Source organism: Molossus molossus, unplaced genomic scaffold, assembly GCF_014108415.1.
Source record: "Molossus molossus isolate mMolMol1 unplaced genomic scaffold, mMolMol1.p scaffold_m16_p_13, whole genome shotgun sequence".
In the NCBI taxonomy this organism is placed as follows: Eukaryota; Metazoa; Chordata; class Mammalia; order Chiroptera; family Molossidae; genus Molossus; species Molossus molossus.
Window position 1 is genome coordinate 85,327,276 of NW_023425348.1, and position 26,351 is coordinate 85,353,626.

A 26,351-nucleotide genomic window follows, 5' to 3' on the forward strand; every position below is an offset into this window, starting at 1 on the left:
CATGGAGGGATGTTGACTGGAGAAGGACCAGAGCAAAACCCTCTAACCTTTAGACCAACACCCATCTTGTCCAAAGCTAAGCATAATATTACCTCTCTGAGTCTGTTTTTCTATCTGCAAAAGGGAGATATTAATAGACCTTCCTCCATAGAGCTATTCTGTTAAATGAGCCAATACACATAAGTTCATGACATAAAGTAAGTGGTTAATAGATTCCAGCTATTATTATAAAGAATGTAAATGGACAGACTCTAAAAACCAAGTAGGAAGGAGAAAACACCTCTGACACCCTTGCCCTTTAAACTAATCTAGTTTAGGCTTCCTTCCCTGTTTTAGAAAGAACTTGGAAAGGAGCCGTGTCTCCGTCAGGCTGGTCAAAGTAGGACGTAGAACTCACTGTGGAAAGGGTTCTAGGTGCCAAGTGCAGGCCCAGCCCCTCCCACCAGAGTTTGTGGTCACTGACAAGTCCAGGGGCAGGCCTGCTGGCCCCTGGAAGTGCTGGAACCCAGAGTGGGGTTTAGGAGATGTCCAGAAATTCTAATTTCCCCCTGGAATTCTCATCACACCCTCAGAGCTGCGAAGGTAGGGGCGTGGGATCTAGCTGAGATGCTCCATTTTGGGTAGCTTCCAGTTCCGGAGTGACAGAGAAACAAGGATGTCACAAAGTCATGGCTTTGTGAGACTTTCAAGAGCATCGAGTCCAAGGTGTTCCTTTCAATGACGGGGAGCCTGAGGCCCAGAGAGGAGAGAGGTCTGTCCCAGGTTACCCAGCCATTCAGAGGCGGAGTCCAGGCTAGAACTCAAGGCTTCTAATTCATGTGGAGATGGCTTTCATCACGCTGGGCAGCCTGGTTTGAGCCAGGGGAAGGTGCAGAAGTGGAGGACAGCATGGGCTCAGACTCACAGAAGGTAGGAGGTTACAACTAGGAGCTGACTCCCAGACTGGGCTCTCCCACTCAGAACTATGAGTCCTCCGGTTGTAGCTGTGCTTTCTGCTCCTAGACTGAACATTTCTTTCTGTGGGTGCTGTTTGACAAAAGGGGGAAATTAATAATAATAATATTATTAGTGTTTATTGACACAGGGTCAGTTACCCTGTTAGATTCTCTCATGGTTTATTTCATTTAATCCTCAAGTAACCCTATTATATAGTATTGCCTGCCTCCTATTTTCTGAATGAGAAAATTGGGCCTCAGAAAAGTTAAATACTTTGCCCAAGGTCATCTAGCTAGTGAACAGCAGAACCAGAGCATAAACCATTCAAAGCCTGTACTCATGACCACTTAGCCACCCCACTTCGCACACATCGAGTGTCTTACACAGTGAGGTTGCCAAATAGGTGAAGAAAAGGGCCAGAGGAGTTCTGTGGACTCACTAGATGGGATCCCCCAGAAGGAAGAGGGTAGAAATGCTGTTAAGAAGTGGAAATGCAGAGGAAGTCGAAACTCCTCTGGTTTATGCCAATATCCTTCTTCTTCTATATGACTTCCTTTCCATTGCTCTCCACACAGTAGGTCCTTCCCTTCTTAGGGAAATCTATCCATCAGCCATTTCTGGAGATCCTTGGCTTCCTTTGGGGCTGCAGATCCACCTATAGTCACTAGAGGGCAGGGCAGCTCTATGGCCAAGTCCTAAGGACCCAGTACTCCCCAGGGTCTGGCCAAGTGTCCAGCCAGGGATGGACCTCGATGTCCTATGGCACAACCCTCCGTTACACTTTGCCATCAGCTTACTTCCTCAGATCTCAAACCATTAATTGCAGCAGTTCAACTCATGTTCAAATATGGTGTCTGGTTCTACGGGAATAAAGATCTTAAGAATCACCACCAAAAAGGTAATGACAATAACCCCCACCACAGACACTGGTCAGAACTTCATTTTACTAAGCATTTTCTCATACCTTGAGTGACTGGATATTTATCAAAACCTTATGAATGAGTGGCAGATGAGGAAACTGAGGTACCAGGAAGGGGAGTAACTTGCTTAGGGTCACCTAGATAACTCTGGTCTTCAGACTCCAGGGAGAGCTGTTTTCAATTCCCTGCCTGTCTGGAGGTGGGGGTGGGGGGAGACTGCAAATATGGGTAGGGAGAAGAACAAGGGGTCAGAATGTTCTACCAGGAAGAGCAAATGCCTTGTGGTATTTCCTGTAGTGTAGACAGACCAGCCAGCCACCCACCCACCCACTATCAACCCGTCCCCAAGTATGCATTGAGCACCTGCTGGAGACATAAAGATGGATCAGAAGGAGTCTCCTGCCCTCAAAAAGCAGGCGGTCTGGTGCGGGAAAGTGGCGACTCAGCAGATAATTACAGGAAACCGATGCCTGTATAGTGGGATATGAGAGAGGGGTTCATAAACGTCAGGCGCATACTCAAGTTGGGGGTGTTCCTGGGGCTCCAAGGCCAGAAGAAGAGACCTAGAGTCAAGGACTATTGGCAGATCCAGCCCAGGACGGGGGCTCCCCTCCCAACTTCGGGTGCCCGCCTGTGTTGGGGATCCAGGGGTACCCCCACCCCGCTCAGAAGAGCGCGGGCTCGGGAAGCCGATGACAGCACACCTGAGTCAGCCCGCCGCCCACCCGCCCCTCAGCGTCTGTCTACGCATCTTGTGATATTTCGCTCCCCGGGAGCCAGCCCCACTGCGCTCCGGAGGCAGCTCGGCAAACAAACCCAGCGACAGATTGTGCCGCGGCTCATTCCGGGGAAGGACGCCAAATCCCACCCTGCTACCCCCAACACTCCCTCCCCGCCGCCCCCTCCAGGCCCTCCTCCCAGGCGCGGGCCCTCTGCGGGGTGGGTCCCGGGAAATGCCGGGGCCTATTCTTTCTAGAGATGGGAGGGGGAGCGGAGCCCCAGAGACACCCCTTTCTGCTCCGGAAAGACCTGGTCCAGAAAGGTGCCAAGAGAGCCTGGGAGCCCGGGAAGAGCGGGGGACCAGCAGGGGGCGCCCGAGTGTCAAGGTGCAAGAGGGCCAGGAGCCTGCTAAAGAAATAGCATGCAAAGGGAGATAGAGGCAGAGAAAGAGACACAGAGATGGAGAGACAAGCAGGGAGCAACAAGGACCGGAGGGAAGCCGCAGAGACGGAGAGACCATGAGAGAGACAGAAGACAGTGACAGAAAGAGACAGATGCATAAAGGGAGGAAATGACAAGGAGGGAAGGAAGGACGGAACACAGAGATGGAGACCGTAAAATATGAATAAGAGTGGGGGGAGAAAATGAGAAAAATCGAATGAAAACAAGGGAAGAATGAGACTGTGGATGGAGCAGAGAATGAATGAATCGGGAAATGAGACCAGCAATTATACAGCGCCAACTGTATGCCGGGCACTGCGTAGGACTCAGACAGGAGAGGAGGAGCCAGCGAGAGGCGGCGGGGCAAGGGGTTCCTTTTCTTTGCTCCGGGGAGGGGCCGCCGGGGTTCTCGCACTTCCGCGGGCCGTGCTGGGCTGCGCGCAGATGGCTCTGGCACCGGCCGTACGCGCCGCTCCGGCAGCCCCAGCCCGGCCCGCGCCTGTTGGCCACGGTCCCCGCAGCGACTCTCCCGAGGCCCCCGCGTCTATCCCGCACCCGGATGGCCTCCACGAGCTAGATGCCGGGCCCGCTGGGCCGGGTCAAGGCCAGGATGCCAGGCATCGCCGCCTTTGTCAGGAAATGGTTGGTCACTGGCCGGCTGGTATCTCCTTAAATGCGGCCACGGGGGGCACGAGGGGCCCTGCTGAGATCAGAACGCATCTCTCTTTAAAGGAAAGTAGAAGCAGCTCACGTAAACCAACGCTCCCCTCCCCACCCTTGAGTCCTCTCCTATACCCCCCGGAAGATGAGATATTCCATTTAGGACACATCAAACATACACATAAAAATGCATCTACACGCGCCCTGGCAGGTTTAGTTCAGGGGTTAGAGCGTCTGCACGCTGACCAAAGAGTCACATGTTCGATTCCGGTCAAGGGCACGAACGGGTTACAGGTTCGATCCCGGTCGTGGGACCCGAAACCAACCACATCAATGTTTCTCTCTCTCTCTGTCTCTCTCTCTCCCATCCCTTCCACTCTCTCTAAAAATCAATGGGAAAAATATCCTCAGGTGAAGATTAACAACAACAACAACAACAATGCACCTACACGCGCACCCAAACTTGCACCCGCTTGCAAATGCATCAAGAAGCATACACACACCTGGACACGTGTAGTACCCTGACCACCCTGACTACCCATCTGCAAGTTTGCTGGGCCAAACTAGCACAGCCTCACGGACACACACGCGGGCAGGCACTCAAAGGCTCCCCCGTTGGCACACTCACCTGCCGGGGCCCATATAAAAGGTCTCATGCAAGCACTCAGAGTCACACCTGCTCCTATGCACAAACTCTTGCCTATAGTATTTTTATATTCTCTCAGGGCTTGTGGGTCCAGAAAACAAGTGGAGATTTGGAGTGCTCCCAGGGGAGAGAAATGTTGGAGGTCTGAACCTTGGCACCGAGGATGTCATGAGGACGGGGAGGTGACCCGGGAGCCCACCTCCCCCGGGAAAATTGGGAAGTGGGAACTGGACAGGTCCGCGGGATTCCCAAACAGTACTGCATCTGTAAGGGATTTCTCTAGAAGCGTGGCGCCGCGAAGGCGATCGAACACAGTCCTCCGGGTCCCCCTAGGAGGGGAGGGGTCAGGGATGGAGGGGGATAGATAGCCACTCCCGCCTCCTAGTGGCCAGGAAAGGGTTAAGTCAGCAAGCTAGGAAGCGAGGGAGGAGCCAGCGAGTGCGGGAAGGAGTGGGGGTGGTTGGGAAGAGCATCCTTGCTGTCCCCACTCTCCCTCGGCTCGCAGCCGGGGCGCACGGACCCACGGACTGACGGACTCGCGTGCCACCTGCGCTGCTGGGGGGCGCCAGCACCGGGCGTCGACTGTAGGCTCCAGCCCTCCCCACCCCGTCGCGCCCCGCCCCGTCCCGTCGGGGCCGATGGCTCCTCCCGAGGCCCGCAGCCCGGGGGGCGCAGGGTAGTGCGCCGCGGCCCGGCCTCACCTCCCGGGGACTCCCGGGCCCTCCCGGAGCCCCGCGGAGTCCCCGCCGTCCCGCCGGCCGGCTCTGGGAGCGAGTGGGAGACACCCCACCGCCACCGCCCCCTCCCCCGAGCGTCGAGACAAGATGCTGCCCGGGCTCAGGCGCCTGCTGCAAGGTAGGGACCCCAGCCTCTCGGAGGGCGGAGGGCATCCTGGGGAGGAGAGCCGGGCGCCCCCGCCTGCAGGGCTCGAGGGTGGGGCAGTTGCAGGGGGTGGGGGGAGCCTAGCCTGGGAGAAAGGCTTAGCCACGGGGCCCCGCCCCTGCCCAAAGGCTGCCCGCTAGAGGAGAGCACCGACTCGGAGCCTACGGGGATGTGCGGGGAGCTCGTGACCGTGCAGGGACGCAGGGGCCAGGCGGACCGGGCCTGGAGGGGGAGGGAGGCTCAGGTTCCGTTGTCCCGGCTCCACCTGCTCCCGGGGACGCTGAGGACTCGCCGGCTGGGGAAGCGCCGACTCAGCAACTCCTCGTGCCCGGTGCCTCAGCACTTTCCAGTCACCTGAGAGGACCAGGGTTGTGGGCAGGGGGCTGTCTGTGAGGATAGGGGCGCAGAGGGAAATCCAAATGCCCCCCCTGGTAGGACAGATGGTGGGCGCTGGAAAGGGGATAGTTCCACAAATTGAGTGACAGCCTAGGGTGTGGGCCAGAGACTGGGGGTGGGGTGGGGAAGGGGTCAGAGGGAAGACGATAGGAGGGGGCAGTCAACGACTAGAGAAAGTGGTTAGGAGAGGGGGAGGGTTGGAGGGGGGGTTAGACGGGAAGGAGAGGGAAGAGGGACCCAGGATAGGACGAGGAAGAGAGAAGGAAGACCAGATCCGAGGAGGGGTGAAGAGAAGACTTGGGACAAGCACCCAGAATCTGGGGGAGGGGTGATGAGAAAGAACCTGGGACCCTGGGGATCTGGAAGGAAAGGGAAGTGGGAAGACCAGAAACCAGAGGTGGATGGGGATGGTGGATAGAGATGGAGTCTCAGGAACCAGGAGGAGAGTCAAGGATGAGCGCTAGGATCGGGGACCCGGCGCAAAAGATGGGAGAAGGGCTGGGAGACCGCCAGGGTGGGGATGGGGACTGGAGAGGAGGAAGGGGAGGAGGAAGAGCAAGGGAGGAAGAGAGGGATGGGGTGGGGGTGGGGGTGTTGCCAGGGATAAGACAAAGAGGCTTGTGGTAACCACTTCCACGTGGGAAGCCCTCCATTCCCAAAGCGCCTGCCGGTCACATCCCTTCTTTCAGGGAGTGGTCGGTGGGCCAGACCTGGGGCTCAGAGCTCAGGGCCATGGGGGTGCCTGTGAGGGAGGGAGGGAGGGGAGGACATTCGAACAAAGTGGCAGTGTCCGAGGGTGGGCACCCGGGCTGGCTCCATGCTGCCATTTATATCTCTGGGCCTCACGTCGGATCCTGCCACACCGCTGCGGTGACTTATTTTGAGGTGTTGCATTCCAGCAAAGCGAGAAGCTGCTTGCAGCAGTCTGAACCTTCATCTCGGCATTGGTGCCTCCCCGGGCCCCTGCGTCACTGATATTGCCACCACCACCATTCTGCTCCTGGCTCCCACCTCCTCAGCCCCTGCCCCCTCAGCATCTGCCCACAGCCCTGCCCTGCCCTGGCCTTTTCTGTGTGGAGCTGTTGCTTCTCATCTGGGACCCTGGGACCCTCCTTCAGAGTCAGAGGCCTTGACTCCCTTTCCAGGGAGCACCTTCCCCCAGCCACTCTGCACCAGCTTCTATGCCCTATGGGCTGGCGCCCTGACTCTGGGCCCATCTGCCTCCTCTTCAAGTCTTTCCTTTCCCTGGGGCCTCTGAACCAAGGGGTGGCTCCAGAAGTGAGAACTTTGTTTCTGAGCCCTGGTACTCCAGGGTGATGGCCCAGAGTCCTTGACCGTGGTCCCTCAATGAATGGATGCTATTCGGCTCTGGGCACCTCAGCCTTGCACGATCGATACCATGTTCTGGCCTCTCTTCGTCCCTCCCATGGTCAGTTCTGGCCATATCTTCTGGGCTCTGGTCATCTCTCCTTCACTCCCAACAGCCCCCCTCCTCCCACCTCCCCGCTAGAGTAGTAGCCCCAACCAGAGCCCAGGAGAGGAAAGTTGCAGAGAGAACCTGGATTACTTCTTTGCCTTGACCCTAAACAGCCAAACAGACCCAGCATCGTGGCTGGCCCAGCCCTGTGCTCCTGGGTGCGAATTCTGTCCTCCTTTTACCTCAAGGGCAGTGTCTCTTGCACTCAGGGGCAGTTTCCTTGGGTGATGTGAGGTCTCCCGAAGAAAGGCCAGAAATCCCTTCGGACACGTGCTTGTCCGTTCTGGGTCCCTGCGCGATCTGAGGCAACTCATTTCATGTTTCTGAGCCTCCCGCTGCTCTTCCACACACAGGGGCCATTGCATTGATCTCACGGGGGATGTTGTGTTCTATGTATATAAAGTCACGTACGAATACAGTGCCTGGCACACAGTAGGTGCTTAATAACAGATGGTTTCTGCCCATCCCTACTCCATACTCCCCTGCAACTCTAGCCATTACCTGCTGACTTTAGAGGGGAAAAAAGGAGAACAGGAAAGAGAGAGGATGGGATGAGCAGAGAGGGTGGGGACACTCAGAAAGGGCTTTCCTCAGCCACATAGAAGGGGGTGACATGAAGGCTTGAGAACAGGTATTGAAGGCAGGCAGAGTGTCAGAGATTTGGGTCAGAAATGGAGTCTTCCCCTCTCCAGCCTTCAGTGGTGTTACCTGGGAAATAAGAGGTTTGTTCTGATGGCCACTGAGGTGCACCCCTTCCAGCTCTGACAGCCTGTGCATCGTGCCCGAGTCTTGGCCAGGCATTCACAGAATGAGGGCTGGGAGTGGAACTGTGGTCCTGGAGAGAGGAGCACAGGGGCCTGGGGGGAAGGAGTGATGGGGGGTGCTGTGGTGAGAAGGAAAAGAGCACACCCTGGGCAGGGACAGGAGGGCAGAGGAGGGAGAGAAAGTCACAGCTTACCAGCCCCCGCTGCCTCAGACCAAGAGCATTCCAGCCAGGCCTGGGGGCAGAGAAACCCAGTGCCCCCCCACATCCCCCTCCTCCTAGCCTCCAGTGAGAGCTGCAGCCTGAATTATGGATGAGGCTCCTTGGGTTACAGCTGCTTTGCATGGCAGCGAGGGCCAGAAATGGCAACAGAGTCACTGTTACACGGCAGCTGTCATGGAGGGGCTGTGCTCAGGGTCCCTCCTCAAAGAGCCTGCCAGAAACACGGCTCAGGCTTGGGGAGGTGGGCCATGGTGGGGGAGATATAGGGACAGAGGGTATGTGAGGAATAAAGGGAGGAGCCCCTTACAGGGGCGAGTGGAGGCCAAAGAGTTGTGGGTAGAGGGATGCTGGTGCCTACTGAGTTCAGCCTCCAGGCTGGACGAGACCTCAGTGCCAGGGAGTAGCCCTAGGCTCTGGAGCACTCAGGGATTGCACATCCTTCCCTCTGTCTCCTCTGGGGTACCAGTCAGCCCGGGAGGCTGGGGGAGAGCTCCGGACCTCCCTAGGGCTGGCGGCCTTCAGAGCTCACACTCCTGTGAGCTTGTGGATAAGGGGTGGGATTAAGGGATTGGAGAAGGATTTGCCTTTCTGTGGTGTCAAGTCCTTGGGGAAGTGAGCTGAGAGGGTGATTCTGCCAGGAAGGGAAATGCCCTGGCCAGGCATCAGGAGACTCCTTTCTGGTGCTTGCCCTGTCAGCCACTTGGCTGTGTGACCTTGGGCAAGTCGCTTGCCCTCTCTGAACCCCAGCTGTGTCCTCAGTAGAACAAGAGCTTGAACCAGATGAATGTGGGGAACACTTCCAGCTCTGAAGTCTCCTGTTCTAAGCCCCAAACCTCAGCCCTGCTGACACCTACCCAAGTTTCCCTACCTGCTCCCACACCCCACCCCTGCCAGGTTCGGGTGAGGGGTGAGAGACGTGCTCCTCCACCCTATGTGGCTCTGAAAAACTCAGGAGAAAGTAATCGTGAAACGCCGCCCGGGGGAGGGGTGAGAAGGGCCGCGGAGCGCGGAGGTGGTGTGAACAAAGGCACAGCAGCGCTGTGTCACTGAGTATTACATCACACCCAGCCTACACACGCACGGGGCGGCACTCACACGCGGGGAGGGTCGTGGTGCTCGTGCTTGGGCCCCAAATCGAGGAGCCAGAGCACCACATACGCTGGCACGGGGCTCCCCACCCTTGTCTGTGTGTCCCCCACAGAGCAGCGGTGATGTCTGCGCCACACACCCGTGATGTCTATGCCACGCGAACACCCAGGGCTCAGCAACTCCTCATGTGGCGTGTGCTCAGCTCACACACCAGCACTCACACAGCACTTGGGGGGGTGCCACGGCCATGGACCCCTCAGTTTTCCCCAGAGTCTCTGAATCCCAGATGTCCTGAAGATGAGGTCCGGGGTCCAAGGCCCCGTCTCCTTGCCCTCAGCCTCTGTGGGCCTAGCACACTGCTTGGGGCAGAAGGTGCTCCGTGGATGTGTGTCCCAGGAATGACTGCCCGGCTTTGGGGTGCAGGATCCCCTTCTCCCCAGAGGAACCTGCTAGAAGAAGATCCCACAAGTCAGCGGGAAGTCATGATAAAGAGTAGAGGGCCGGCACAGACCTTTATCCGCACAGTGAGGGCCGGCAGGCCAGGGAACAGGGGTGGAGAGCTCCCCACCCCAGTGCAGCACAGGGGCTCAGACTCACCCCTTCAGCCCTGGACCCTTGAGCCTCCCTAGACCTGCTTCTCCATCTGCATCAGAAGAAGGGTGGGCCATATTCAACCTTCAAAAGTTACTTGGGGGAAAAAAAAAAAAAAAGGAATTTTAAATGACTTTAAATGACAAGAGTCTGGGGTGTGAAATTCAGATTCCCCGGCTCTCACCCAGAAATTCCAATTCTGCACAGGCGGGGCCCAGAAGGCTGCATTCTTTTGGAGCCTCTGGCCATACTGTTGCAGGTGGCTGGTGGCCCCAGGTAGACACCATTGCCCCTTGGTCCCTACGGCCCTTCCAACATGGAGAGACTCAGGTTCCTCGAGGGTGAGGGCTGCAGGAAGGGGGGGCTGTGGCCCCCATGGGCTCAGCAAGGCTGGGCCTGGGGCAGCCAGGGGGCCATTTACATTGGCTTTAGATTAACAAGCGATCTCAATTTATTCCCAGCCAGTCTCAAATGGGGGCGATTTTGCTCCCCAGGAGACATTTGGTAGTGTCTGGAGACATTTTGGTTGTCATAATCAGGGGGAAGGTGTTACTGGCATCTAGTGGGTAGCTGCTAAACACCCTAAATAGGACACCATATAGGACTATCCCCCACAACAAAGAGTGATCAGCCCAACTCAGTACTGAGGTTGAGAAGAAGCCTGACAGTTAACACAATCAGACCCACCATAGTGAAAACAAGAATGGAAAAGACGACCACTAATGAAACAACTTGGAACATAGCACAGTGCTTTCCACAGTGACCTCTTGGCATTTCTTTATTGGTTTTTTAATACAGCAGGGGACTAAAAAGTGGAAGTGGCCAGGGCCTCTTGCAACTAGGTTGCTTGCACCCAGAACCCTCCCATCTAGGAGCACCAGGCTCCTGGCTATTAGGAGTGGGTGGGCAGGCCCCTGGCGGGCACTCCTGCCCTCACAGCCTGCCAAGAAAGTCCTGCGCCCTGTCCCTGCAGGTCCCGCCTCAGCCTGCCTCTTGCTGATGCTCCTGGCCCTGCCCCCAGCGGCCCCCAGCTGCCCCATGCTCTGTACTTGCTACTCATCCCCGCCCACCGTGAGCTGCCAGGCCAACAACTTCTCCTCCGTGCCGCTGTCCCTGCCGCCCAGCACCCAGCGACTCTTCCTCCAGAATAACCTCATCCGCACGCTGCGGCCGGGCACCTTCGGGCCCAACCTGCTCACCCTGTGGCTCTTCTCCAACAACCTCTCCACCATCTACCCGGGCACCTTCCGTCACCTGCAGGCCCTGGAGGAGCTGGACCTCGGTGACAACCGGCACCTGCGCTCTCTGGAGCCCGACACCTTCCAGGGCCTGGAGCGGCTGCAGTCGCTGCACCTGTACCGCTGCCAGCTCAGCAGCCTGCCCGGCAACATCTTCCGCGGCCTGGTCAGCCTGCAGTACCTCTACCTCCAGGAGAACAGCCTGCTCCACCTCCAGGTGAGCCGCGCCACCAAGCGCGTGCGCGTGTACACACACTCCGCGCCCTGTGCCCCCCACCACCCCCACCCCGTGTGTGTCCCGGTCTCTCCCCAGGCCACCCTTCCTGCCCAGCATCTCAGCATCTCTCTCCATGTCTGTCCCTTTTCTAACTGTGTCCCTTTCACTTTTTCCAGGGGTTTTTCTCCATTGTCTCTTCTGTCCTCCTCCGTTGGTCTGTCTACACCTGTTTGAATCCCTTGCTGTCCCTCTCTCTCTCTCACTCCCCTAACTCCCCCCCCCCCCGCCGTGTGTCCCTTTCTGCCCCTGCCTGTCTTGTCTGTCTAACCTTCTCTGTCCCTCTCTGCCTCTCTCACTAACGTCCCTCCCCCATCTGTCTTCTGGTCTTCTGTCTGTCTCCCTTCACACGCCCACTCCACACACATCCCTGTGTCTGTCTGGGTGATGTATGTGTCTCCTTCCGTAATCTCTCCTTTTCCCCTGTTTGCCTTGGGGTGCTCGGCCTTACCCCGGGCACCCAGGCCTGAAGACCTTGGTGGCTGCTTTCTCCCCACCTCCACCCCCCCATGGCCTCTGGAGTCCCATAGAAGGTCCCACCTCTGCAACTCACTGGGTAATGAACAAGAGGAAACCCTACCCTTTCTAGATCCTCATCCCCAAACCTTTATCTCACTGAAAGAGAAGAAGGAAAAAAAGGGTAAAGAGCTGTTAAGTAGCTGGAAGATGGATGCTCTGAAAACGGAAGGAATAACAGTAATTGCTATTTATTGTTATTATTATTGATCTAAATATTGTTTATTGTTGTTGTTAAGCCATCTGACAGTCAAATCCTCCCTTTCTATTTCCCCAGGAAGCAATAACACACCCTCCAAACCACTCGGGGAGAAAAACCCTCCCTGGGCTCCACAGCCTCTGGCTGGAAGCAGGCAAGAATATCCAAATTCTCCCTTCTCCCCACGGAGACCTGGAAGGCACATCATCCCCCTACCCAGGCTGGTGCCGAACTGGTCACCAACGTGCTGATTTGAAAATCAGGTCAGGGTGGATGCTGATAAAGATAATAAAAATAGCAATAATAATTAAACAACATGTACTGTGCACCCACTATGTGCAAGGTGCTGAGAATACAGCAGTTAACAAAACAGACAACTCCCCTGCCTTCAGAGAGATTGCATTCCAGGTGGGGGAGAGAGGCAGAAGTAAAATACGGTAGCCCCCCTCATATCAGCAGGAGACCTGGTCCAAGACCCCCAGTGGATGCCTGAAACCATGGATAGTACCGGACCTTACATGCATTATGGTTTTCCTATACATGCTCACCTGTGATCAAGTTAATTTATAAAATAGGCACCATAAGAGATTAACAACAATAACTAATAATGAAATAGAACAATTATAACAATATACTGTAATAAATGTTGTGTGAATGGCTTTGGGGCCATAATTAAGTAAAACAAGGGTGACTTGAACACAGCACTGTGGTACCAGGACACTTGATCTGATAAGCGAGGCAACTGTCTAAGAGGCAGGGAGCTTATGCGGCATGAGGACGCTGGACAAAAGGATGGTTCACACCTGGGTGGGACAGTTTGAGATTCCACCATGCTAATTAGAACAGCATGTAATTGAAAACGTATGAATTGTTTATTTCTGGGATTTCCTATTTAATATTTTTGGACCATGGTTGGACTGCAGGTAACCGAAATCATGGAAAGCAAAACCGTACATGGGGGGATTGCTGTACACAGGATGTTGGGAAAATATGTCATGGTTATTATGATTGCATCAACAATGATAATAGCACCCACTGCCGTGTAGTGGACATGCTATGTATTGGGTGCTATGCTAAAAACTTTGTGGGTATCGACTCTGCCATTTTCAAGTGCGTGGCACTTTAAAAATCCCCCTGAGCCTCAGTTTTTCCATATGTAAAATGGGGGTAGAACCAGCCCATCTCCTAGGGATTTCACAAGTGTAAGTGCATGAATAATTTGTAGAGCACTTAGAATAGCGTTTGGCATACGACAAGCACTATATAAATGCTTGTTAAAATACTATTTTAAAAGAGAGGCAAGCCTCATTTAACATTGATCTCCGTGAAATGGCCCATCTTGGACCTCATCCTGGAGATTTGGGTCAACTTCAAGAATGATGCTGAGGCCATGGGTGGGTCCCAAAACACTCCTCTTTTTTTTTACCTTCCTAAATTTGCCTAGCCCTCGCAGTTTCCAAAGCATGCTCAGCCACCTCATCTCATCTCTGCAGCCCTGTCGGGAAATGTCTGCACCTCCTCACAGAAGATGAAGCTGAGGCCGAGGGCCCCAACCCTTTGTAGAAATAAGGCCTCTTCACATGAAGTGTCTTAAACCATTGCCCTTATGATAGGGGCTCACGTGTTCTCACCAGCACGCTTAACCTCACAACAGCCTGGCTGTAGGGACATGGAATGAAGTTTCTGAGGCCACCCAACCGGGCAGAGCTGGTAGTACCTGAGCTTTCATGGGCTGAAAGATGTTTCAGGTCGTTTTCATCATTTGAAACTCTCCACTAGGGTCTGTCTGGGCGGAGGGGTGGTACCGTGAAGTACAGCAGTGTGGGCTCACTTATGAAGGCACTTGCTTTGGAGTCTACCAGACATAGGTTCAAATCCTAGCTCCTGTATGACTTTGGACGCATTGCTAAAGCTCTTTCAGTCTCCATGTCCTCCTCTCTAACATGGCAATCATGGTGGGTTTAGCACAGGCCATGCTCAGGTACTGCTACTGAAACCCTCACCTCCTTCTCAACATTTATTGGTTGTTCACAATGAGAAATCTGGGGCCAGAGGGCCTGGGTTTGAACCCCTGCTCTGCTATTTCTGACTTATTTCCCCTAAGGCACGATGCCTCTCCTCTCTGAACCTCAGTTTCCTCATCTTTGAAGTGGAAATAATAAAAAGAAAACCTCCTACACAGATTGGCCGTGCAGAGGACATGAGCTTGTATATGACAGCACATAGTTCAGTGCTGAATAAATCATGTCACTAGAACCTGACCCTCTGCTGACTCTCAGGCCAGGGCCCAGGGATAGGAAAGACCTGGGCAAAGGGATCTGGAGTGGACACTGGCATCTCCTTAAATGAGAAATGTTGGTTCTGCACACCCCTGGCATGAATGGTGTGAACACCATGGGAAGGAGGCATCTTCACACCTGGTCCTTTATAGAGGAGAAAAAAAGAGACAGCCTCTGCCTGGAGGAACTAGGCTGGGAGATGCCACGGGCAGGTGAGGAAACGTGGGCTGGGGTGGTGTCCACAGAATGCAGGTGTGACCCGAGATAGGGCTGGGTCTGCCCCAAGAGGGGAGCTTTGGAGGAGGCAAGAGGACCACAGCTTTTAAGGATGAGGAAGGTGGAAATGGGGTGGGCTGGAGGTTCTCACAGACTGTCTTCTGTAGACCAGGTACTGGGCCAGGTGTGTTCATTCATCATCAGATATATGTGGAGCACCTACTACATGCCAGGCACTGTTCTAGGTGCCCGGGGCTCCAGAATGAGCAAAAACAGTGCCTTTGCTCTCCTGGGGTGTATTTCCTACTTGAATGGAACCAGATAAGCCCCTGTTCTCTCTTTCAGTCATTACAGCAGCCTGCATGGTGTGTGAGCAGTCTTTGTACTCAGGCACATCTGAGTCCGAATGCCAGCCCCACCTCCGATTCGCTGTGGCTTTGGGCAGGTTACTGAACCACTTGAAGCCTGGGGCCATCTGGAACATGGGGGAAATGCCCTATACCTCAGGGGTTTACTGTGAGGATTCAAGGAGATGCTACTTGAAAAGGGCTCAGCACTATGTCTGGTTCAGAGTAAGCATCATTTCCCCCAGTTAACAGCTAAGGACACCGAGGCTCCACGACATTAAGGCACCAGTCTAAGGTCACCCAACTAATAAAGGGCACAGCCTAGAATTGGCCCAGGTCTGTCTGACTCAAGTGCAGCTGTTCAGAGCCCTGTCTACAGAGTTCGGGTCTGCATTCCGCTACATACTAGCTGTTGAATCCTAGGCTTGCCTTCCCTGAGCCTCCCTTTCCTAGTCTCTGAAGTAACTATTAACTGCGGTAATAACAGTATCTACCTCATAGGGTTGTGATGATCAGGTTACCACATGGGACCTGTGTAGCACGGAGCTTGGCCCGTGGTTAAGGCTCAGTCAGTCAGCTGCTTGCCAGCGCTGACATGGACACCAGGCACGAACTGGTGAGCACTGTGAGTGGGGGGACCTGGCACAGGGTAGACACTCAATACAGCTTTGTTGAATGAATGAGGTACATTCCAGAACTCACTCGCTCATAAATATCAGATGAGCATAGATCTTAATGAACAACTATCTCAAATCCCTTGTTTCACAGATAAAAAAACAAACAACTGAGACTCAGAGAGGTACCTGGAGCTGCCCAAGGTCACAGAGCTCAGCCACTAGTGCCAAAGACTGGGGCTTGGAGGGTTGGCAGGAGGCAAGGTTAAGACAGGATGCTGTCCGGAGAAGGGGGCAGGGATGCTGCGCTGAGATTCCACATGGATGCAGAGAGCTGTGGACTGGCTGGGGAGGGGAGGGAATGCGGTTTTGGAAATGGAAGATGACTTTAGCAGAAGCGCTCAGTCCAGAGGGAGGGGGCGATAGCGAGTGTGGTGGGGGAGAGCGAGAGCTGTGAAAGTCAAGAGCTTATTAATGCACAGAGGATGGTTTTAACGGTGGAGAGAGGAGGGCCGATTTGAGAGCTGCAGCCCAGGAAGTGGCAGTGGGATTTGGCAACAGCTTGGATGGGAGGAGGGGAAATGGACCCCCAGGCTGAGGCTGAGAGAGGAAGAGCAGGACTTTTGCAGAGGGATAAAAGGGGAGGTGAGGGGGTTGGAATCAAAGAATTCTGTAGCCCAAAAATGGGCTGTGGGCCAAAGGTGACTGAATCCTCTAGGGGCTCTGACCCTTTGGTCCTCTCTTCCTAACCTTCCCAAGTCAAAGCTCCATTACCTGTACTCCCTCTACGCCCACCCCCACCCCACACTGATCCTCTGACCAGGTATCGCTGGGTGTGTCCCAATCTTAATGACACTCCATTAAAAAAAGAAACTCTACCTAGGTGTTTAAGTGGAAGGGACTCAGAGCCCACTCCCTGGGTGGACCAGAAAGAAGACAAAGGTACCAGGCCAAATTGGGCCAGCAAAAGGCCACAGAGGTCCAGGTAGCTCACCGGAGACCTGAGCTGAGCATGGGGGGGAGGGCGGGCCACAGGGAGTGGAGAATGCTGGTGTCAGAGGCAGCAGAGAAGGTTGAGGGGGACGGATCTCAATGTGGCCAAGAGGAGGGTTCTTGGCAGGCTCAGTTCCTGTAGCTCCGAGAGGGCGGAAGCCAGATGGGAGGGGGCGAGAACACGCAGGAGCACAGGAAAGCGGAGGCTGTGGGTGTGGGCTGGGGGTCAGTGCACTCCCCCAACCTGAGAGCCTTTGACTAGGCTCCTGGGTGGGGTAGGGGGATCATGTCCCCTGACAGGGAAGGGTGGGAGAACCACAGCCGGGGAAACCAGCCCCCCAGGCTGCTCTGGCTTGAGCATAGAGGTTGCTTGTGTCCCTGAGAACCAGACCTCCTGAGCCTGCTGACCACAGTGATGTCCTGGGGCTCTGGTGCCCTCTCTGGCAAACCCTCCATCTCTCTGGGCCTCAGTGCTCCTCTCTGTCAAAAGTGGACTGGGCTAGTGGACCTTGGAGCTGATCATCACCAATACCTTAGTGAGATGGTTAAAATGCAGAATCCAGCCCCTGCCCCTTCCCACCCATGGAGCATACCCACACCCCCATTCATTCTGAACTACAGTCCAAGAACCTTCCAACACAAGCATCGCCTGATTTGGGAAATCCCCAGCCCCAGACAAGTGGGACAGTCCTTCTAAGGGGCAGTGATGTAGGACATCAGGGAGCAGCCTTTTCCCCCTACCCTGCTGCCTTTGGGGGTGGGGAGAGCTGCCACCTTGTCCCCTTAATATTTAGCCTACTAGCAGAACTTTTGGACCCCAGAGAGCTCCTCTGTTAAGAAGAAACAGGATGTCAGTTATCTAACTGAGCCCCTATTTTCATAATAACCAGCATTTCTCAGTGATGGTCTCTGTGCCTACCAGGTACCGTACCCTTGCAGTATGATCTCATCTAACCCTCCCTCAGCCTGCGGGGGGGGGGGGGGGGATGTTCTCCAAGTTATACAGAGGAAATGTAGGCTCTAGGAGGCTAAGTAACTTACCCAAAGTAATGTAGCTGGGAAGAGGGCAAACTGAATTGGTACCAGGGGCTGTGACTCCTGCGCCTGTGGGTTTCATCATTGAACTGCAAAGCGGTGTGCCAGGCACTGTGCCCAGTGCTTCACCATCTGATCTTTATATGGATCATCTTCTTTAATCCTCAGAACAAACCCATGAGGAGGTACACTCATCCCACTGCATAGATGAGGCAACAGGCTTAGAGAGATTACTGGCTGGGCCAAGTTAACAATAATGGCCAACTCACAGAATGCCTTCCCCATGGAAACTTTGTTCTAAGACCCTCATACATGGTGCTTCATTTAATCTCCCCATTTTACAGATGAAGAAACTGAGGTATAGAGATACTGCTACTTGCCCAAGGTGGCACAATCAGTTAATGATAGATCCAGGGTTTGAAGTCAGGAAACCAGGCTCCCCAGTCTGTGTGCTGAGCCAGAGGTTCTCATTCTCCAAGTGTGGTCCTCTGACCCGCAGAGGCAGAACCACCTGGGAACTCCTAAAGACGGGCAGATTCCCGGGCCCCACCTGCTGCATCACAACTTTGAGGGCAGCGCTTAGGGATCCGCAGGGATTCTGGTGCACCCTAAAGTTTCAGAGCCAGTGGCCCCAGCTATATCACCCCACATTAACCTCTAACTAGATTAGAGGGGGCAGGATTCAAACCCAGGACTCCCAATGGGAAGGTCAAATTCTTTCCCAGGGTGTTCCCCTTCCTTCCCCACCTCCAAACCCCGGATGACAAACCCCCACCTGTCTCAGGACCACTCACTTGTTCTCTGTCCCTTCCCCCCCAGGATGACCTGTTCGCAGACCTGGCCAACCTGAGCCACCTCTTCCTGCACGGGAACCGCCTGCGGCTGCTGACCGAGCACGTGTTCCGCGGCCTGGGCGGTCTGGACCGGCTGCTGCTGCACGGGAACCGGCTGCAGGGCGTGCACCGCGCGGCCTTCCGCGGCCTCAGCCGCCTCACCATCCTCTACCTGTTTAACAACAGCCTGGCCTCGCTGCCCGGCGAGGCGCTGGCCGACCTGCCGGCGCTCGAGTTCCTGCGGCTCAACGCCAACCCCTGGGCGTGCGACTGCCGCGCGCGGCCGCTCTGGGCCTGGTTCCAGCGCGCGCGTGTGTCCAGCTCCGACGTGACCTGCGCTACCCCCCCGGAGCGCCAGGGCCGGGACCTGCGCGCGCTCCGCGAGGCCGACTTCCAGGCCTGCCCGCCTGCGGCGCCCACGCGACCCGGCAGCCGCGCCCGCGGCAACAGCTCCTCCAACCACCTGTACGGGGTGGCCGAGGCCGGGGCGCCCCCCGCAGACCCCTCCACCCTCTACCGAGACCTGCCCGCCGAAGACCCACGGGGGCGCCAGGGCGGGGACGCGCCCACCGAGGACGACTACTGGGGGGGATACGGGGGTGAGGACCAGCGTGGGGAGCAGACGTGCCCTGGTGCAGCCTGCCAGGCGCCCCCGGACTCCCGCGGCCCCGCGCTCTCTGCGGGGCTCCCCACTCCTCTGCTTTGCCTCCTGCTCCTGGTGCCCCACCACCTCTGACTGCGGTGCTGAGACTGCAGAGGCCGGGGTGGCCCCCAGCCCCAGACCCCGGCTGCAGCTCTGGCCCCATCCCTGCCCCTGGCCTTGCTGCCTCCCTTTCCACTCCCTGCTCCTCTCTTCCCTGGGACCAGCCACCTCTCCCTGCCTCCTGGGATGCTGGCTTAAGACAGCCCCAAGGGGCTGTGTCTGGTGGCTCAGCCCGATTCTCCCCAATTCTGGCCATTAACTTGTTCCCATCCCAAGGCTGGGGTGGGCCATCCCAGACTGGCACTGACCCCTTCTCCCAGTGCCCACAGCGGACTCCAGAGGAGCTTTTGTCTGCAAAGCATCTTCCACCAGCAGAGCCTTCAGAAGCTCGGGGAAGGGAGCCCCGCCCAGGAGCCTTGCAGAGGGAGGCACAGTCGGGCCAGGCTGACCCTAGGCCCTAGCTTCTCTTAGTCCCCCCAGCCTCCCCACACTGGAGGAATACTTTTCTCCTACGTCTACCCTGGACACTTTTTAGGGTGCCTGGAGAGAACTTTCCTCTCCACCGTGGCCCCTGTGTGGTGAAGATCAACAGAAGTTGTTTGGGAAAAAAAAAATTTATTAAAAAATTCTATTATTTTATCTCCTATAAGGTTTCTTGGCTCAGGACCTCAAAAATGGGAAGAGGGCCTAGAACTGTCAGGATTTGGGGGTCAGGAGGATTAGAGAAAGGAGAGTGTGACGCTGGAATCTCAGGCAGGCCGAGATGCGTGCTGCCAGCACCTCAGCCCGTTTATCCAGGAGAAGCAGCTACAGCCTGCCCTGAGTTGTCTGGCGCCTGAGTTAAAGTCTGGTCAAGGCCTCCAGCCTGGCTGACTTCCTCCCAGGTCCCATTTTCCCTTGCAAGGAGTCACATAGACACCCATGGTCACAGCCAGCCCAAATATGGCTTTGGACAAACCAAAAAAGGCACCTCTTCCTCAGGGAAACCCAGCCCCACACCAGAGCAAACATTCGGCAAGCAGAGCTTCAGGCTGGATTTCCATCGCACTTGCCCCTCCGCTACGTGCCCTTGTTCAGCCTGCACCGCTGTATACAACCCTGCAGACATGGTGTCATGCCCTTGGCTCCTGTGAGGTAGAACCAGGGATGGACCACGTCAGAGAACCAGGTCTCCAGGTTAGAGGAGAGAGCAAGGGGCTGGGGTGAGCAGAGAGGCAAGAATCCCATGTAGGGTGCCTTGCTGGCTTGAGGTGGCATCAGAAACTTCATCTTCCCTGTGTGGGGAGGAGAGGCTGCAGTAAGGGAAGAGCCTGGGCTAAGAAGGACCTAGGATGGAGGTGAGGGCTGAGTCTCATCAGACAGAAGCAGTTGGGGAGATGTTTGATGGTTTAAATTTAGGGTTAAGAATCTACTTGGGAGGTGGGAATGGAAAGAGAGAGGACCTGGATGCCAGGGTTCAGGGAGGAGGGATGCTAGATTCTGTGACTCTGGCCAGGCAAGTCAGAAGGATGGCGAGAAGAGGAGGCAGAAACAGGAAGGCGCCAACATCTAAGGCCTGAGGCAGGTGGACTTTGGGGAAGGGTGTGGGGTGGATGTAGGGATGGGAGCAACCAGCTCCCAGGAAGCAGGGAGCCTCTGAGGCTGGGGTCTCGCAAGGGCCTGTGTCAGGCTGGCTTTGCAGAGACTAATGGTGTGGGGGTGGGGGGACAGCCCTGCAAGAGCTCTGATGGAGGAGGGGCTGCTGGGGCCTGGGCAGGAGGGGGGAGGATGCTGGTAAATCAGCAGCAGGCTGTCCAGGTCACAGAATTATCGTTGTGAAATATTCATGGGCTTTCGGTCCAGATGCTATTTCAGAACAGTGAAAGCAAGAGGAGTGTGTGAGCCTCAGGAAGAAGCCTACAGTGATACCACTTTCTCCCACCCTCACCCCTGCCAGCCCAGACAGACCCACGGACGCCCATCACGTGCACACCCACGCTCGCATGCTCTCACACACATCCTCACACAACGGAGCTACAGAGCACGTGCAGGCAGCCAACACCCACAGCTCCAACAAACGGGCAGATGCACCCCCAATACTGACATGCACACACAGTCACTCAAACAGGACCCCACACGGAGACCACCCACAGAGATCTCACATGCTCAGACCCCAGCCTCTCCAAGCCACCCAGAATCACAACCGTCAGCCACACACCCTGAAATGGGGGGCAGCTTTCAAGGCCATCCAGTCCAAGATTCTGATGGAGAAACCGAGGCCCAGAGAGGGCAGGGACTTGTCTAAGACTCCCACCTGTGAAAGAAGTAAAACTCATTCACCTCCCGCATTCTGTGGGTGTACCCACATTCTGCATTCTCCTGCCTGCCTGACACCCAGCCTAAATGTAGTTAACACTTCCCTTCTCTAAATTCCTGTATCTACTCACCCAGTCTCGCTCCGGCCCCAGTCCATCCCTCCCTTTCCATTCCCCTGCCGCCTCCCTGCTCCATCTCCTCATTACCTCATGCCTAGAATGCAGGAGAAAATAGCACTACCCTCCTCTCTAGTTTTTCTACATTCAGTCTCTCTCTCCCTCCCACCCAGCCTGCCCATGGCGGCCAGACTCAGGCTCACCAAAATTGCATTATGTCACTCAGGAATCTACAATGGCTCTCTATTGCCTACAGATCAAAGGTAAAACACCTTAGCAAAGCATCAGTGATCCTTCAGAGTCTGGTACCAATGGCCTTTTTGGTTTCTGTCTCATGGCCACATACCAAACCTCCACTCCAGCTAGAATGATTGTATCATGCTGGCGCTCAGTTAGTGTGCACTTGAAACCTCTAACTTACCTTGAATTCCCCTTAAATGCCTCAACCTCCCCTAAATGAGGAACCCTCTCCCACTGTCCTCAGATGGCAGACTCCAGAGCCCTTCCCCAAGGCCAAAACAGCATCTCTCTAACCTTGTCCATAGGGATCCTTTTACTGTCCTTTTAAGCTGTAGGTACAGGCCCAAGCTCAGGCTGCCTCCCAGCAGATGGCTGCCTCCCACTGGCCACTTTGGGAATCACAGCCAGACTCCGTCTTGGTAAACTGAGAGTGAGCATCTATCTATCTGGGGAGATGAACAGGACACCAGATGACAAGGTTTATAAGCCCTTAAGCCTCTAAGGTTCTTACACTAGTGAGTGGGAGGAGGGTTCTCAGCGCTGCTTTCTGAGCTGCTGGCTCCTGACTTTCTCTCCCTAATCTGTGAGAGAACCCCTCTCCCTTGGAACAGAAAGACTTGGGGTTCTCAAGGGCATGGCTGAAGGGAAATTTGTCCACCAGGCTCTGAGAGGCCACAATGCCAGGGACAGTCCAGGTGGCAGGCCCAAGGTCCAGCGGGGGTCAAGTTTCTACATGAATTCTTAATGCTTCCAGCCAGACCTGTCAGATGTTCCGAAACCTGAGCATCTCCTTTCATCTCTGGACATGACGCCCTTCCTCATCCATTGCCCCTGGGGGAGGGACAGGGAGGGCAAGCCTGAGACAGCTACCCAGTGGCCTCAGGAGAAATGATTCTGGGGAAGCAGAAGGGTGAATGACCTAGTTATTCTCCCACTTACTATGTGACCTCGGGCAAGTTACTTAACCTCTCTGAACATCCCTAGTGTTTGCTTGCTTTCTTTTATTTTTATTTTATTTTTTTAATTTGTAACCTGAGGGCAATAGTGACTGCCTAAATGAGTGGCTGTGTTAGATATAGACCTCAGAAAGGTGACCTACACGTCTGCTGTTACTGTCTTTCCTTCAGCCTCTCTCCTTCTGTTTTTGTTTGTTTGTTCTTTGCAACCCCAGGGATGCCTCTGCCTCTTTCTTTTAGAGGTGGGGACTTTGGTTGGCTCTCCCATTCCCTGCTAAGATCCAAACTGTCCACCCCAAGATCCTCTGGCCTTGCTAGAAACTTTGGATGAAGAGGAGGAAGGGAAGCAAAGCGAGGCAAGGCTGGTGGATGAGAGGAAGGTGAGAAGCAAAGGCAGAGGGGAGGGAGGCAGGCAGCAGACAGGAAGAGGAAGACCTTGCTCAGAGAAACAAGGGCTAGGTCCAGACTCTCTCTCTCCTCCTTTCCTTCCCTTCTTCCTGACAACTTCTCCAGGTCTGGTCCTATCATGCTGGAGGCAGAGGTGGCCACGCTGAGCAGAGATGAAGTCAGGAGCTTGGAGGAAGAATTGGGAGTGGGGGCAGGGCTGCTGAAGAAAGTGTGCCCAGTGTTTCCAGCCCACCAGTTCCCTGCACCACGTTTTAAAAGCGGGGGCCTTTTACATTAAACTTAGTTGGGAAGCTGATGAATGCAGATTTCTGAGCCCTCGGACCTGCTGAATCAGATCTCTAAGGGGGCCCTGGAATCTGCATTTTGACAAGTGGGGGTGGGTTACGAAGCACTGTAACGGCTGAGAAACATCTCCTTAAATGTGAGTGGTCCCTGGGGGTGGGGGATAGACAAGAGAAAGCAAAGAAAGGAATGTTAGATCCCGAGACCCCCTCCACACAGACTTGATGGGAGTTACAGACAAGACTCCTGCCTGGGGAGGGTGATACCAGCCATGGGGAACAGAGAGTGGGGGAGGCAGAGAGGACGCGGAGACAGATGGGGAATGAGGGACACAGAGAAGGTCACACCCAGAGTAAGCATCCACAGAGGAAACAGATTTGCAGGGTGCACCCCCTCGTGCCCATCTGAGAGATATGGTCCCGGGATATGGAGGTCCTGGAAGAGCCCCACGCTCCGTTTCTGGAGCAAGGTGCCAGGGAGGAAACCTCCCAACCCCAGGGACCAGCGACCCTCACCAGAGGTTAGAGGCTCGGATAAGCCGATTCACACCTGCCACTCTCTGGCCAGGGCCCCCCAGTCCTCCGCTCAGAACTGGCTCGGGTCCAGCACCCGTCTGACCTTTCTCCCACTACCCCCAACCCTGATCCCAGCTCATCTGCATAAAGTTCCAATTAACACTTTTTCCTACAGCTATTTACGTTCCCTGAACACGCTCCAAGCTCAGGAGCCCTCTTCCCACCGCCTCCTTGCCCCTCAGAGTGCGGCCCCATTAACCCACGCATCCCGGGGCGCTCCCTGAGGCCTTGACCCTGCAGGCCTGGCCAGCACCAGGGGTGGGGGAGGGGGGCCGAGGGAGTCAGGGGGCGCCCGGGTCGGGCGACTGCGTAGTGGGGTCTGTGGCAGGCCAGAGGCCAAGGCACTCCGGGGGGGAAGACAGGCACTGCCCTCCTCCCTCTTTCTGGGAAGAGATGGGGAGGGGGGCTTCTCCTGGGAGACTCGGGGCGTCGAAATTCTTGGTTTCTCATCCGCCGGCCCCCGCACCCCTCCTCCTCCCGCCACGTACCCTCTCCCCTCCCCAGCCATCTGTTCCACTCGGCAGCTCAGCGACAAACACGGCTCCAGCTCGCTTCCGCCCCTGCCCAGCCCCCTCCTCAAGCTCCCCACCCCATTTGGGGAAGTGAGAAGACACCCTCCCCCAGGAGGCCGAGGTTTCTGCCGGCGTCGCCCACCCAATCCCAAGCCCCAGCCGGGGCCGACACCGAGATCCCCTCCTTCTGTCTCAAAGGTCGAGGGTGGGTGGGGCTGGAGGTACCGCTTGAGAAGGTGGGGGTCGGGTCGGGCACGGGGATATTTCAAAGGAGGGCAGAGCAAGCCAGGGTAGGGGACTGGAGGTAGAGACCCAGGGAGAGCAGACTCGTGGGTAAGGGGTGCGTGTGCAGAGGTGCAGGGGTTCCCCTCTGGCTCACCTCCTCCTTCACCCCTCCCCACTCTCCCCCACCTTGTCCCAGCTGCGGCTACGCAGCGCCGCCTGCTGGGCACACTGAGTACCCCGAGCACACGCCGGGCTTCCTTGGCCCGCCAGTACCTGGAATCCAGTGGGATCCATTTTATCACTGGGATCAACCTCCACCAGTCAACCAATGCCAGACTTCGGAAAGTCAAGGTCAGGGACAGAAAGTGCAGTGAAACCAGGCAGGCTCTCTGGGAACCCCCCAAACCACTGGTGGGTGCTAATTCTGATATGCTATTTTGCCAGAAGAGCAGTGTTGGAATTCAGGAGACTGGGCTCAGATCTGCTGTGTGACTTAGCCAAGTCTCCAGACCCCTTTGGACATATTTTCTCATCTGTAAAAATGGGCGAGTGAGTCTTTTTAATGTCTAAAGCGAGTTTAGACAAAGGGACGGCTTATCTGTAACACTGCCTTCTAGGCTCTAACATTTGGAGGTTCTCCAAGGGTTTTTTGAGGGGGAAGGTAGGGAAGGCCTTGGAGGTCACTGTCAGCCCTGAGAGGACAGCTGAGAGTTGGGCTGAGAGGCTCGGACCTCCCTTCTGCCCCTGACTGCCCTGGCGGGCCTGCCGCTGGGACTCAGCAGCGGTTCCAAGCTCAGCTCCACCACCTACCAGCTGTGCCCTTTGGTCTTGTGCCCTGAGCTTTCAGCATGATGTTAAGGACTGCTTGGGCTGTAGTTGGAATGAAATGAGACACCTGTGCAGCACAGGTAGCTCCTCAGCAAATGTTAGCGCCCTTCCTGCCCCTCCCTCCAGTCTGTGACTTACTCGGGCCTCCAAGACTTATGTGCCAGGGGCCCAAACAGGTGTAGGAGTGGGATAGATAAGGTATATCTTCCTGGACTATCCCTTGTCCTCAAAGAGGGTATCTTCACTTGATGCGGGTCATTTAAAAAATTGTTTTTCTTTATTGATTTTTAGAGAGAGAGGAAGGGAGAGGGAGATAGAAACATCAATGAGAGAGAACATCGATTGGCTGCCTCTTGCATGCCCCACACTGGGGATCGGGCCCACAACCTGGGCATATGCCCTGACCAGGAACCGAACCAGCGACCTCTTGGTGCCTGGGTCAACACTCAACCACTAAGCCACACCAGCAGGGCCTTTTTTTTTTTTTTTTCCTTTATTGGTTTTTAGATAGAGAGGAAGGGAGAGGGAGAGAGAGATAGAAACATTGACGAGAGAGAACATTGATTGATGTGGGTCATTTTAAAGCCTCACTTTAATGCCGAAAGTAAGTATAAATATAATATAAAGTGAAGCTCAAACTTTGTATGACGTTTTAGAAAACTATTTAAGGCACCCAGGGATGGTTTGGAAGGAAACTTTGAGAGTCATCCATTCTTTTTTTTTTTTTTTTTTAATCCTTACCAGAGGATATTTTTCCATTTTTGTTCAGATAGAGTGGGAGGGAGAGAGAGAGAGAAACATCGACGTGAGAGGGACACATTGAGTGGTTGCCGCCCGCACGACCCCAATCATGGCCAGGGAAGAACTGCAACTGAGGTACGTCCTCTTGTTCGGAATCGAACCCGTGACTCATTGGTCCTCGGG

The 26,351-nt window shown here is 55.3% G+C and overlaps 1 protein-coding gene across 1 annotated transcript; it reads left to right on the forward strand.

The window, feature by feature from the left end:
- The first annotated feature begins 4,809 nt into the window (after positions 1-4,809).
- Positions 4,810-19,629, forward strand: RTN4RL2 (reticulon 4 receptor like 2). Its single transcript, XM_036259466.1, has 3 exons — positions 4,810-5,178; positions 10,717-11,198; positions 18,274-19,629. Exons 1-3 carry the CDS (start codon positions 5,148-5,150, stop codon positions 19,021-19,023), a joined length of 1,263 nt encoding a protein of 420 aa, XP_036115359.1. The 5' UTR covers positions 4,810-5,147; the 3' UTR covers positions 19,024-19,629.
- The last annotated feature ends 6,722 nt before the right edge of the window (positions 19,630-26,351 follow it).